Source organism: Triticum aestivum, chromosome 7B, assembly GCF_018294505.1.
Source record: "Triticum aestivum cultivar Chinese Spring chromosome 7B, IWGSC CS RefSeq v2.1, whole genome shotgun sequence".
Taxonomy (NCBI): Eukaryota; Viridiplantae; Streptophyta; class Magnoliopsida; order Poales; family Poaceae; genus Triticum; species Triticum aestivum.
In genome coordinates, this window is record NC_057813.1 from 644,915,178 (window position 1) to 644,928,149 (window position 12,972).

At 41.6% G+C, this 12,972-nt stretch overlaps 1 protein-coding gene across 5 annotated transcripts; it reads left to right on the forward strand.

Annotated features, from left to right (window-relative positions):
* The first annotated feature begins 230 nt into the window (after positions 1–230).
* LOC123161845 (uncharacterized) lies at positions 231–11,412 on the forward strand. Of its 5 annotated transcripts, none has more exons than XM_044579667.1 (17): positions 238–1,196; positions 2,681–3,151; positions 3,254–3,397; positions 3,473–5,566; positions 5,649–5,765; positions 5,933–6,115; positions 6,204–6,266; positions 6,807–6,878; positions 6,958–7,221; positions 8,271–8,390; positions 8,858–8,917; positions 9,193–9,233; positions 9,428–9,505; positions 9,590–9,674; positions 9,940–10,172; positions 10,323–10,460; positions 10,549–11,412. In XM_044579667.1, the coding sequence occupies exons 1-15, from the start codon at positions 342–344 to the stop codon at positions 10,066–10,068; spliced, it is 4,776 nt and encodes a 1,591-aa protein (XP_044435602.1). In that variant the 5' UTR covers positions 238–341; the 3' UTR covers positions 10,069–10,172; positions 10,323–10,460; positions 10,549–11,412. The 5 variants fall into 5 exon arrangements, with proteins under 5 accessions (XP_044435605.1, XP_044435602.1, XP_044435604.1 ...); XM_044579669.1 differs by having other exon boundaries at positions 10,568–11,412; XM_044579666.1 differs by having other exon boundaries at positions 239–1,196; positions 10,328–10,460.
* The last annotated feature ends 1,560 nt before the right edge of the window (positions 11,413–12,972 follow it).

The following is a 12,972-nucleotide window of genomic DNA, read 5'->3' on the forward strand; positions in this document are numbered from 1 at the left end:
GGTCAATGTCCTGGCAAGGGACATAGTTTCTGGTTCTAGCATGAGTCCTTTCTTGCTTATTTCTGTAAAATACACATGATCATCAATAAAGTTTTCTTGTGTTCAAAAAAAAAGAAGAACGGGCAAAGAACCATAACTGCCCTGTGTGTCTCACAGGTTGGGACCAAACACGACAAAAACATGGCCGCCGCACAACAGAATCAAACCCAAAAGGAAAAGGAAAAAAATCACACACACGTTCTCAAGCGGTGCGGTGCGGCTGCGGCGCGGTGGCTCCTCCCCATTCCCAAGTTCCGACCGGCCACCGAGACACGGACACACACCCACCCGCGGCTCCGACCATGGCCGCCGCCCTCGCGTCGCCGCGCACCTCGCGGCAGCTCGTCGACGCCCTCACCGCGCACCTCTCCCTCTACCACGCCGCCAACCCTAGCAGCCCCTCCCCTTCCCCATCCCCCTCCCCCACCCCTCGCGCCGCGATCCTGCGGTGGCTGGCCGCGCTGCCGCCGCCGGCGCGCGCGGCGGCCTGCACGGCCCTCCTGCCGCCGCCCGCCGCGGCCGCGCTCCTCTCCATGCTCCGCCGCCTCCGCCTCCGCGGCCACTCCTCCTTCTTCGTCCTCGCCGACCCGGCCCCCACCGACCCCTCCTCCCCCACCGTCCTCTCGCGCCTCTCCCGGGGCCTGCTCGCCCGGGCCGCCGCCGCCTCGCGCGCGCACGAGCTGCTCTTCGCCCGCGCGCTCCTCTTCACCGCCTCCCCAGCCTCCCCGCGCCCCGATGCGATCACGCTCGCCGAGCCCCTCCTGGCCGACCTCGACGCCTTCGTCGCCGCCATGGACGAGATCTCCGGCGGGGCCTTCCTCCGCGCAGGCGACGGCGAGGTCGACCTGGCCGCATTGGCGTCCGAGGAGTTCCCCGAGCTGCCCTGGCTCAAGGCCAAGGGGTACTACGTGATCGAGGAGTTCGTGGCCAACTGGGTCGAGATCGCGCTGCGGATGTCGTGGGCGGCGGCCGCGGCCGGGGGCGGCGTCGGCGGGAAGAAGGCGGTGAGGGTTGGGAGGTGCGTCAAGGAGAAGGCCGGGCTGGCGTCGACGGCCTTCTGGAGGGAGAAGGGGTATGTGGACTGGTGGATGCGGCTGGAGCCCCGGGTGAGAGCAAGGATCACAGGAGCCTTCTTCGGGAAGAGTGCAAAGGCGCTGGTAATATGCCCTCTCGCTCTGCGTTTCGACATGTTTTTAGTTCATGGCTTCAGAGTGTGCTATGGTCGATGCTTGTCTCAGTTGTATGCATTTAATTTCAGGCTATATAGCTTGTAGTATATGCAAAGTGCAAAAGTTTCAGAGCAATGCTGCACTTTTACCTGCTAGTTTCTTTGGCATGGTTTTTATTCAAGTGAAACCAAACCCTGACAGCAACACATTTGCTTCTTATTGTACATGACTATATATATGTATTGTGCTGAAACATCTGTCTGATCTAATTAGAATGTATAGGTGAGTTAAATAGGTTTGATTTCCGTTTTATGGGGTGGTAGAGGCAATCCATGCATTTTGGGTAACTAGTTGTTGTTTTTGCTGTATTGCAAGAAAGGAGATAATGCTGGCTGAATGTGCTTGAGGAAGAAAAGTAAAAAAGTGATGGGAATTGCATGCCTAGAACGTTGTTCACTTATTGTCATCATATTTAAAATCAGCTGTTCTAGGTAAATTAGGCTCTGAGAAAAACCTTCCAGAAAAAGCTAAACAGCACACAAATATACTGCTCTTGGATCCATGATTTAACTATTTAGCATTCTGTCCGGGAGGCTCTAGTGGAGGATGGATTGCAAGATTATGTTATTATTTAAGAAAAGACTGAGTTCTGATATATTTAGTCGGATAAAAAATACTGACGCTTAATGCTTTACATATTGTTTTGGAAAGATCATATCAAACATTCTGCTTATGTAATGTATGTTTAGAGGGTGGAAGTAATTTTTGATGAAATATCTGCACTTACATGATTAAACTATTTGGCGAATGACGTATTTACTTTGCTTGCTCAAATGTGCATTCTCTTTTGAATTACAAGCATAGACAGTCCATGCACTCTTTCATAATCAATGCATCAGGGATGATTATCATGTTCTTACTAGGTTGAACAAACCAAAGATCTGATCACAAACCAATCATTTATTGAAAACAACTTTGAGGCCTTGTTGACTCAAATGGTTTGCTTTTCGTAAATCCTTTGTAGGAGTGCTTTTAATATAGATTCCACAATAGGTTGACCACAAGTAGGTTACTTTTGGCCTAGACAATTTAGTGTGTCCTGCCCACAGTTCTCCTCTAGCTTATGTGTAAACTTTCATTTTCAGTATTGATTTGTCTGTCTTTCTTGGGCAGTCAGATACATGCAGATTGACAAAACGGTCGTCCTTTTATCAAAAACCCGATTCAGTGTTCCTTTTAAATACCGACTGAAGAAGTTGCTATCCTGAATATGCTAATTGCTTAAGTTGACCAGCCCGCTGACACGGTGTACATGATCAGTCAGCTCTTTGCCACTCCATACCTTCTTGTTTTACATATTGCTAATGTTGGGAGGAGGATCACTAAAGTTGGTGTCATTGGTGTGCAGTTAATCTGAGGAAGTTGCTATGCCAAGTATATCTAAGTCACATACTAATAGCTCAAGTTTGCAGGCTAATGAGATTGAAGGATCAGATGTTGCTTCTAGCGATTCTGGATCATTTCTTGCAGACAGTATGTATGGAAGTACACGGCAGTCTTTTTTCAGAAAGAATCAACCTGGTTGCGGCGATGTTGCAAGCATTCTGTCTTGTAAAAAGAAGCCTGCTTTTGCTAAAGAATTAAAAAGATTGCTGGTGCTTCAGGAGATAGTGTGTTTAAAGAGCAATATTACTTACTGTGGCGGTGATGCAATCTTTCTCACTTCATTAATGTCAGCTGGCACTGTTGCTGACAATATACTCATGAGATTACGAAGACTTCTCATGGTGGTGTCGACGGAAAGTATAAAGTTGGAGCTCATTGGGGATGGAGCATCAAATAATCCAAAAAAGAATGTTGAAAAGACAAGTGTAGGTTCTCGAAAAGGAAAGAAGAAGTCTAGTAGCTCGAAAAAGCTAGCAGCGTCTTCCAAGTCGTCCAAGGTATAGTTCATTTATGCCCTTCTTCCTATAGTTTGTTATCGGCACGGGGCTGTATGCTTCAACAAGCAAGTTAGCTTGTTTGACTTAAGGACTCTTTTCCAGGACAATGGAGGCAGTAGCACAGAAACAAGAAATTCTAGGATTGTGTCAAAGTCAAACCAGCAGACTCCATCTGTTCGATGCACTATTAATGGACCCGCTTCTGAAGAAACTCCTTGCAAAGAAATTGCACCAATACCAAAGGCGGTAAGCATACTTTAGCACAATCCTACTTTGTGTTTGTTAAGTAATGACTTACAAGTGGCATACTATATATTTTAGGAGCAAGCTATCAGGTTGGCTGACTGCAATAATCAATGTAACAAAAAGAAAAACAAACGTAAAGGGAAAGCAAAACTCTCTGATCTTTTGAGAGCTGAGAACCCTGGACCTGGCAAATTGAAGACAGCTGTTGCTCATGTTGCTACAGAAGCCTTTCATAAATCTCCCGAAGCAGTAGATGCCCCACTGTGTGTCCCATCTCATGCGCATATTTCCAGTAATGACATCCCTGAAGCAGTGGGTTGTTCTGAGTCATCAAGTATCTTTGATGGAACTGAAGAAAAAGGCATCAAAAGCAGCAGAAAACTGGAAGATACCTTACGTTCTTCTATGGTTATCTCATCAGTAACCACAGAGTGTTGTCAGAGTGCACAAAAACCTGCCAACTTCAGTGTGAATGAGCAGAGCCCATCACGCAGTAGTCAAAATGAATTCATTGTCCAACCATCTTTATGTTCACCTTCCAGTAGTGATAATGTTTTATCTGGTAATCCATGCAGAAACTCTGCTGACTCCTTGGTAAGATCTGCACAGGATAAGACTGGCTGTGATATAACACAGGGAGCTTTGCATGGACTTCCTCCTGGTGTTGGTAAAGGATATGAGAAACAAATGGATCACAGCTCTGTAGTGACAACCGACAAACTTTTACCATCAGTCATTCCTGCCAACATTCTCCAAAGTGCTATAAGCGACAATGGTACAGCAGTGAAGAATGGTGTAGATGAATATTATGCATTCAACCGGAACTTGCTGGGAGGAACATCATACGAGTGGCCTAGTGTAGCACCCCATTTTGTATCACCTGAAATGCAACAGCGCCCTGCTGCAGCAGACAGGTTGCATCTTGATGTTGGTTACAGATGGCCTACTCCATTTAACCAACCTTTCATTCCTGCCAACCATCAGGTGAGAAGCTCACCAGTTGAATCTGGATGCAATCAAATGTTATCTTCTTTGTCAGTGCCCTTAAGTTTTGATTGGCCTCCTGTTTTCAGAGGTTATGGTAAACTGACTCAAAATGCTGCTTTAAGTTATGATCCGGTATTTGCCCCACATATGCAGTCTTCTGCTTGGCCTGGGTTTCCTGCTCAACTAATTCAGAGAGGTGGCATTTGCAGTGAAAAAGATAGGAAATATTTTAGCGATAGTGACCCAAGAAACACATCAGATGTTGGGGATGATACTGAAAGCTATTGGTTTTCTGAAGAAGAATCAGACGGCCGTGCAACTTCTGGAAGAGATATTAATCAATATTTTGGCGGTGGCGTGATGTATTGGAGTCCTGCAGAACATGCCGGAACGGGCTTTTCTAGGCCACCATCTCTTAGTTCAGATGACAGTGCTTGGGCATGGCATGAGGCAGATGTTAGTCGAGTTGTTGACGATCTGGCTATTGGGATTCCATCATCAACATATAATGCAAATGGTGCATCGTCACCACCATCCAGCCCAAGCCCATCCTGTTCCCAGCATGAAACTTCTGATCCTTCCCCTCAGCCTGCTTGTCACTCAGTGGCAGGGAATGACATCAACAATGAAGCTTCACATTCTCCATCTTCTACGCAAGACAGTCCTGAAGATAAGACTACTTCGGCTGTAAAGAGTCCATCTTGTGCCAGTGAAGTAAAGGGGGATACACTACCATATGCAATGCTGCGGCCAATAGTTGTTTCTAATATATCACGAAGGCTATCAAGATCTGACTTTAGGGGTGGTCATGATCACAGGAGCCCATGTGTGTCTTCGACCAGGAGGGATATACCTCTTGTAAGAAGACCTCCATCGCCAGTATTACTTAGTGTTCCTCGCATGCCTCGGCCACCTCCTCCTTCTCCTGTTGGAGAATCAAGAAAACGTGGATTCCCAATTGTTAGATCCGGCAGTTCAAGCCCGCGGCATTGGGGGATGAGAAGTTTGTTTTCTGATGATAAAATTTTCAATAGGGCTCAGTTTTGCTTGGATGGCCCTGAAGTTGTATGGCCTTCATGGGTGAATAAAGGCACCTCTACTGGTACACTGGTACAATCAATTGAGGATACTGTCTTGCAGGACCACCTTGTTAAGATTTCACAGCTTTCACGTGATCAACATGTAAGGAATAATTTCTGTTCTTCTATTACTGGCGAGTATTTTTTATGCAGCTTTTATGCGTTCCTGACATATGTTTTTGCAGCCAGATGTTGCAGTTCCTTTGCAGCCACCTGATATGTTAAATGGTTCACCTCACAAGGCATCCCTTTCTTTGATGCACAATGCTCTACATGAAGAGATTGATCAATTCTGTAAGCAGGTATTCTCCCTTACCTCCTGCCTTTTGCATCATCACAACGTTCATGAATGTGTGGTATCAATCATTAATCATTACTCTGATGCCAAGTAATTGCATGCCGTGCCTTAGTTTGTGCACGTGAAATTCCTCCTTTGATGGGTGTTGATGCTATTCATTGTACTTGCAAGGTTGCTGCTGCAAATCTGGTGACGAAGCCCTATATAAATTGGGCTGTCAAAAGGGTCACACGGTGCCTGCAAGTTCTCTGGCCTCGCTCGCGTACAAATCTATTTGGCTCAAATGCCACTGGTTTGGCCCTTCCAACTAGTGATGTAGATCTCGTGGTTTCTCTCCCCCCAGTCCGAAATCTGGTGAGTTGCATGACCATCAACACAACATAGTAGCACAAATGCAGTTATTTTTGTGCCATCATGGAATTAAATTTGTAGCTGTTTCCAGGAACCTATTAAAGAAGCTGGAATTTTGGAAGGCCGCAATGGCATTAAGGAAACATGCCTCCAGGTAATGCATGTCGGCTAATAGATTTTTCGCTCTCTGGATTCTTTAATAGGTGAATGACCTATTATCTGATTTGGACATCAAATTTGTCTAAACAAACATTGAGATGTTAACAGTTGATTTTATCTACGCGTTTTTTCTTACACTGCGCTCTGTTCATGGTTTCACCATTGCTGCAACAATATACTGCACTGTTTCTTGTTAAAATTAACATAGGAAATAAGCGAAGCATTAAATGCTTTCTATTTTTTTTGTTGCTATATGCCTTGTGAGTTGCTACAGATATGTTCTGGATAAGTTTAACTCTAAGTTGTCTACTTGTTTGTATATCTTCGTGGGTCATGGTAAGTTACTGGCTTTTGGCATTCAATGTTTACCTAGCAATAATTCTCTTACTATATTTTGTGTATAACTGCACGCCCATGCTTACTTACAATGCATAAATCTTTATATGCTACTTACAATGCATAAATCTTTATATGCTTTTATGCCCAAAGGAAAAAATAAAGCTGATCTTCACAGGTCTTTTTTGTTTTTCTTTAGCATGCGGCAAGGTGCCTTGGAAATCAGGACTGGGTTAGGAGTGATTCCCTCAAAACGATTGAAAACACAGCAGTAAGTCATAATCCCCTTTAATTTTCTAGTTTGCCAACTAGTTTTTATTTTCCTCATTCTTCATCATTAAAAAATGCAGATACCTGTGATCATGCTTGTAGCCCAAGTACCTTGTGACACAAATATGTCCAATGACCCTTCTGTTCTGGATAGCTCACAAGAAATTTCAGTCAATGTGCTTGGGGAGCAAGGGAGCCCTCCTCGTTCTGACAATTCTATTTCAGAAGGCAGCAACGCACTTGCGGGCTCAAAAATGAAGGATGATTGTGATGCTGTGCGGTCAATTCGTCTTGATATAAGTTTCAAATCACCATCCCACACAGGACTCCAGACTACTGAGTTGGTAAAATCAAAAGCTACTATCAAACGGAATATTTTTAAGTAAAATAAGTTCTGCTTTGTTTCTATTTGTTGGTTTTAAAGTCAGTCTTCATGAAAAGGTTTTGTTTCTGAAATGTTTGATCACAGTTGGTAGTTTTGTATCATTATCTTCAGTTTACTGTAACAGAAAATCAACCTGTAAGTAAGTATCACTGGATATTTTGAACAATTAGTCATGAGCATTGCATGATCATGTAATAAAAATACAAATATAGTATAATGTGGAATGCTTAATGGGTAATTGGGTATGATTAAGTACATACTTAGTCGATACCTATCTCTTGCAGGCATAGATTGTTGCCTTATGTATCCGCGCTATGTAAGATTGCAGTTCAGTATTGTAATAATCTGTGTGTGAAGCATGATCTTAATTCAAATTATACCATTTGTACATAAATTTATTGCCATACTTAAGTTGCATCATGTCAATCGTGCACAGTTTGAATTATCATCATTGCTCTTGGTTCTTGTCAGTTGTCACATGTTCGGAAGCACTAATGTTTTCCCATTAAAAAGTACTACCTCCGTATCAAAATATAAGACGTTTTTTGTAGGCTAAACTAGCCTACAAAAACATCTTATATTTTGGTATGGAGGTAATAGTAATGTTTTCTCCTTGATGCTTACATACATGTCGTCTCAAATGACCCTAAGGATGAGATAATGATGGTTCTTGTGTGATTTCTGTTTTTTTAATGATGTCATGATGATTCTTCAACTAAAGAAAAAGAGATGCTGGAAGGCAACATTTATAAGGTTTTGGATTTGTTTAGTATGTAGAGTTCAATATCACCATAATCACTTAGTTTCTTTCTCAAGTGCAAGTCTTGTACACATGAATGACCGCTGCTTGGTTGGTTGAACCATAGAACTATCTAACTACATGGTACTGCCACATACTTTGGTGGCCATGACATTGTGCTTGAAAGTCATGAATACAAAATTTTCAGGACTAAAATTGGAGATACAAGTTTGCCGCTCTTATTCACCTTCTTTCTTATCTTGCTACAGGTTGGTGAGCTGACTCAGCAATTTCCTGCGGCTTTACCCCTTGCATTAATCATGAAGAAGTTTTTGGCAGATCGTAGTTTGGACCACCCATATTCGGGTGGTCTAAGCTCTTACTGTTTGGTATGTAGCTTTTCTTAATACTCCTGTGATTTTTTTTTTCGTGTTGATTTGACTCTGAAAGCTTGTTTGCGCTGGATAACTTCTTTATGTTTACCTACATGCTCTCCAGATCATTGCTTCTTAGTTATTAATGACTCAAATATCTTAATTTTAGTAGGAAATTTTCTCGTTAATTTTATCAGGGTTGGTCATAGTTGAATGTTCTATACTTTTGATGGTTTGTCTGGACTAAACCTTTCAATCAGATAAAAAAATTCGGCCAGATAATATGTCCTCACAGTGTCTGCTAATGTATGTCTAACAGCATTACAAGCACGTTTCCGAGCTAACTTTTATTTTCTTATATATTTTCAGCTTTGGATAACATACTTGATGCTTACATTTCATGTTAGCATATTATATTTATTAATGACATTAACTCTTGAGATGACCTGTGAAAAGAACTTCATTTTTAATATCCTTTGCAGGTGTTGTTAATCACTCGTTTTCTTCAGCATGAACATCATCTTGGTCGGCCTATTAACCAAGTAAGTTGCACATCTTGAATAGTATAGCTCAATTGGAATCTACATCATTTTTTCCCTTGGTTACTCTATCCTGTTTCTGTGAGATTTGTTTCTGTATAATAGATTATATTTTAGTGATTGGCTCACATATATGTAGATATTTGGTCATCTTTGAGTTTCAAACTTCAGTAGTACAAATGGAAAAATAAAAATTCATCCCTGGTCCTCCTTAGCAAGTTCATATTTTTATTGTAAACTGCCACTAATGCTACATTTTTGCTGTTTGTGTTTGGCAGAATCTAGGGAGCCTTTTGATGGATTTCCTGTATTTTTTTGGGTAAGTGAGCATGTATGGACACTTTATTGTTTATAACATAAGGGAAAAGATAAGTACCAGATGTAGAAAAAGCGTGTAAAGTGTGCTAGAATGACTATAGGGGCTCAGTGTATGGTTTCTCTTTTGGAACAGCTAAATTAGCAATATATTGGTGCATCTTACTTTTAACCGCTTTCAAACATTCTGGATGACAGGAATGTGTTTGATCCACGCCATATGCGTATTTCCATCCAAGGAAGTGGAATTTATTTGAACCGAGAAAGAGGGCACAGGTAATAAAAGTCGATCTCAGTAATACATCGGTTATGTCTGTCACCTTCTGCCTATGTTAAGGTTTCATATTGTGGATTTTGCAGCATTGATCCAATTCATATCGATGACCCTCTTTGCCCTGCTAACAATGTGGGCCGGAATTGTTTCCGAATCCATCAATGCATCAAGGTTGGTTGAAATTATCTTTTCTGGACTGCTTGAATCCATCTTTTGCTATCTAAAGCGTTTTGGACTTTGTGCAACGCCGTTTTCTGTTATTATGCTCTGTTATGTAGTCATTCATCTGGCTGGGGAATCTTGGTATTGAAATTTAGTCTTTGCACGGTACTAGTACTAATGCGTTCTTTGTTTGGCCTTTGAAGATATAAATGTTCTTCGGGCAAATCATGGATCAATAAGTCTTACTGGTATTTTCTGATGCTTTTCATGGCAGGCTTTTGCTGATGCTTTTGCAGTTCTAGAGAACGAGCTACTGCAGTTCACTGCAGAATGTAACATGCCTGCATCATCATTTAGCCTACTGAAGAAAATAATTCCAAGTATTGATTCTAATGAGTTGTAGCAATGAAAAGAACCTGTGAGTCCACAAGCTACATGAACTGTTGGGTTGGAATGGCCTCTGCTTGTGTTCTGGACTCTGAGTTACTACTGCAGCTGGTGGAAAAGGTCAGTAGAGATAAATTTGCAAGCTGGTCTTAATTCTAGGTTACTTTCTTTTTTCTGCTGTACATCTTAATAGTAGTCCTGTGAGTTTTTAGCGCTAGTAGGTGTGAAAACATTGATAGAAAAATGTTTATATTCAAGTTTTCTATTTAGTGCAGGCTTGTTCGAAGGTACGATGCCAGCTGCCCTCCTCTCGCCTCTGGCTGTTTAGAACCCGAGACCGTTATTTGAGGTATTAGCCTGAATTGGATGATTCAAGAGCAAGATAGGGTTGCACTCTGCACACAGAAGGTACTGTACTTGTCACTTCTGTAATGTAAACACACCTAATCATTTTATAAGTGTATGTAAATTTCATCCGCTTATACCATGAACATAGATGCTGAACCTCGTGCCAGTGGTATGTGCTGCCAAGGATGCGGAAATGGACTCGCCTAATGATGTGTGCTGCCAGACCTATAAGGTCACGGAGGAGCAGTACAGCAGATCCACACAGAACTCCGGATCCGGAGGAGCAGCACGCAGGATATGATCTAGCAGAGGCTCTACATATTTTCTGAATCATCTGTTCTCTGAACCTTAGAAAATGCTGAAGAAAAGAAGATCAAAATCCGTATGGCGCGCCGAGTCCTTCGTGCTTTTGGCAGTCCGCATCAGCTTGTGGAACAGAACAGGAAACGGAGAAATGCTACGGAGGAGGTTACCTCTATTCTGAAACAAAGAATGAATCGACTCCTACGTGTGGCCTGTACCGGACTTGTACTGGAAGTGGCAACTGATATAGCAACGTGATTGTTCTCCCGTGGAGTAAGATTGTTCCCCGGACACACCAAGAGGGTAACTGCGAAGATAACTGCAAGTGATCTCGAGTGCCAGATTCTTCGTTGCAGTCACTCGCCAACGGGTTTGCCGAGTTACTCTTCTTCAGAGACAAGTTAGAGCATCAGAAACATGGTCAGGTGACGGCATTGGCTCTGTCTTACAAAAGCAGACTTCGTTTTCCTGCAGCTGATGAGAGTCAAGTTGCTGCTTTTATAGCGAGGCAGACTTCAGTTCCTGCAGCCGATGAGATTTAAAATGCCGCTTTTGCAGTTTACTCCAACACAAATTTGGAAGTAGCATGTTCTTGACTTGTTGCGCTGATGTTCTTCCTTTTTCTTTCTCGAGAAAGTATCGACTAATATTTTTACAATTACCTTGATGAATATCTGCCATTTTTCATCACTAAATTTGTTCACAACTACTCCATCCGTTCCTAAATACACGTCTTTTTAGAGATTTCAATATGAACTACATACGGACGTATAAATCTGAACTACATACGGACGTATATATACATATTTTAAAGTGTAGATGCACTCATTTTGCTTCGTATGGGGGAGTACTACATACGGACGTATATATACATATTTGAAATCCCTAGAAAGAGTTAAAATTAGGAATGGGGGGAGTACTAAACAGTTTTTGCCTTCTCTGTCACAAACTGTTATCAAAATTAAGAATACTTTGAAAAAATTACACATGTAGATGTTGATGTAATATGTACACTTTGCAGTTTTTATTTCTTCCTTTTAAAGTAATATACATTTTGTGTGACAAAAGGACATTTGTGATGGGCTAACAAGGCCACTTTCTGTGCACAAATTTATTTCCTGCCATTTAGTAGCAATAAAAAAATGCAATCTGTTTGCACCATTTTTCTCTCTTTTTGCAAATGTGGATGTTACTTGTTAGAAGTCCATTATAAATTAACAACTCTTAAACTCAATTTGGTTTAAAATCTTAGATACTAAGCTCCCTTGATTTGAGCATGTTCTACAAGGCATTGCTTGGTTATTACTCCCTCCGTCCCGAAATATAAGACATTTTTTTGGTACTATGATAGTGTAAAAAAGCGTCTTATATTTTGGGATGGAGGGAGTAGTTTTTATCTCTTCTTTTCTCTGTTGGTTTCAATAATATATATTTTTCTTCTTTTTTTATATTTTCACATTTTTATTCATGAACATTTAGAAAAAATCATGACATTTTTAAAAACCAATTAAGATTTTTAAAAATCCGTGAACAATTTTTAAAGTTCATGAACCTTTTAAAGTTTGTAATTTAAAAAAAAATTTGCAACCATTTTTCAATTTTATGAATATTTTTTCACAATTTATGATTTTTAATTTCGGTCATTTTTTTAAATCTGTGCACATCTTTTGATGTAATTTACTTTTAAAATAAAAAAACGGTGGAATTTTTTTTTTTGAGCTAGCAGTAGTGCGAGTTGAAGAAAGAGCTAAGCGAGTGAGCGGAATAGGGATAAAACGAGGGCAACATGGATAAAAACTAGACGGAACAGCCAAGCGAGTGAGCGGAACAAGGATAAAACTGAAGCAACACAGATATAACCAAATCGAAACAAACCGTCGTAATAACCTGCTAGAGAAAAAAGAGTTAATTTCATGAATGAAAAATGGTTTGGTGATCGGTAGCCGTGTAGTACTATTCAAACCTACGAAAACCTAGGCCCGCCACTTTGCCATGCCGTTGCCGTTTTCTCCGGGCTCCGACAGTTCTGCTTCTCGTCGGTACCCATGATGCCCCTCGTTGCCCCAAGTGGCATGTTCCCAGGAGACGACAAGGTGAATGGCATGGAGGTGGTGGACCTAATCACGTTTCTGATTCCTGTTTAGGGTCCTCCTTGCAGAAGTCCATGGACTTGGTTGTACCCATTTATTTATTTAAGGTCCTTTGTAAGATATGCTGTATGCTAGTTTTCAATGAATAAATCTTTAGGATCCTTTGGGATCTTTTGCTG

Bases quoted from the DNA above. Each gene is read 5' to 3' on its own strand.
- LOC123161845 (XM_044579667.1), top strand. From the start codon at position 342: ATGGCCGCCGCCCTCGCGTCGCCGCGCACCTCGCGGCAGCTCGTCGAC. The intron at 5,766-5,932 runs GTATTCTCCCTT...TGTACTTGCAAG, and splicing joins TTGATCAATTCTGTAAGCAG to GTTGCTGCTGCAAATCTGGT. The intron at 6,116-6,203 runs GTGAGTTGCATG...AGCTGTTTCCAG, and splicing joins TCCCCCCAGTCCGAAATCTG to GAACCTATTAAAGAAGCTGG.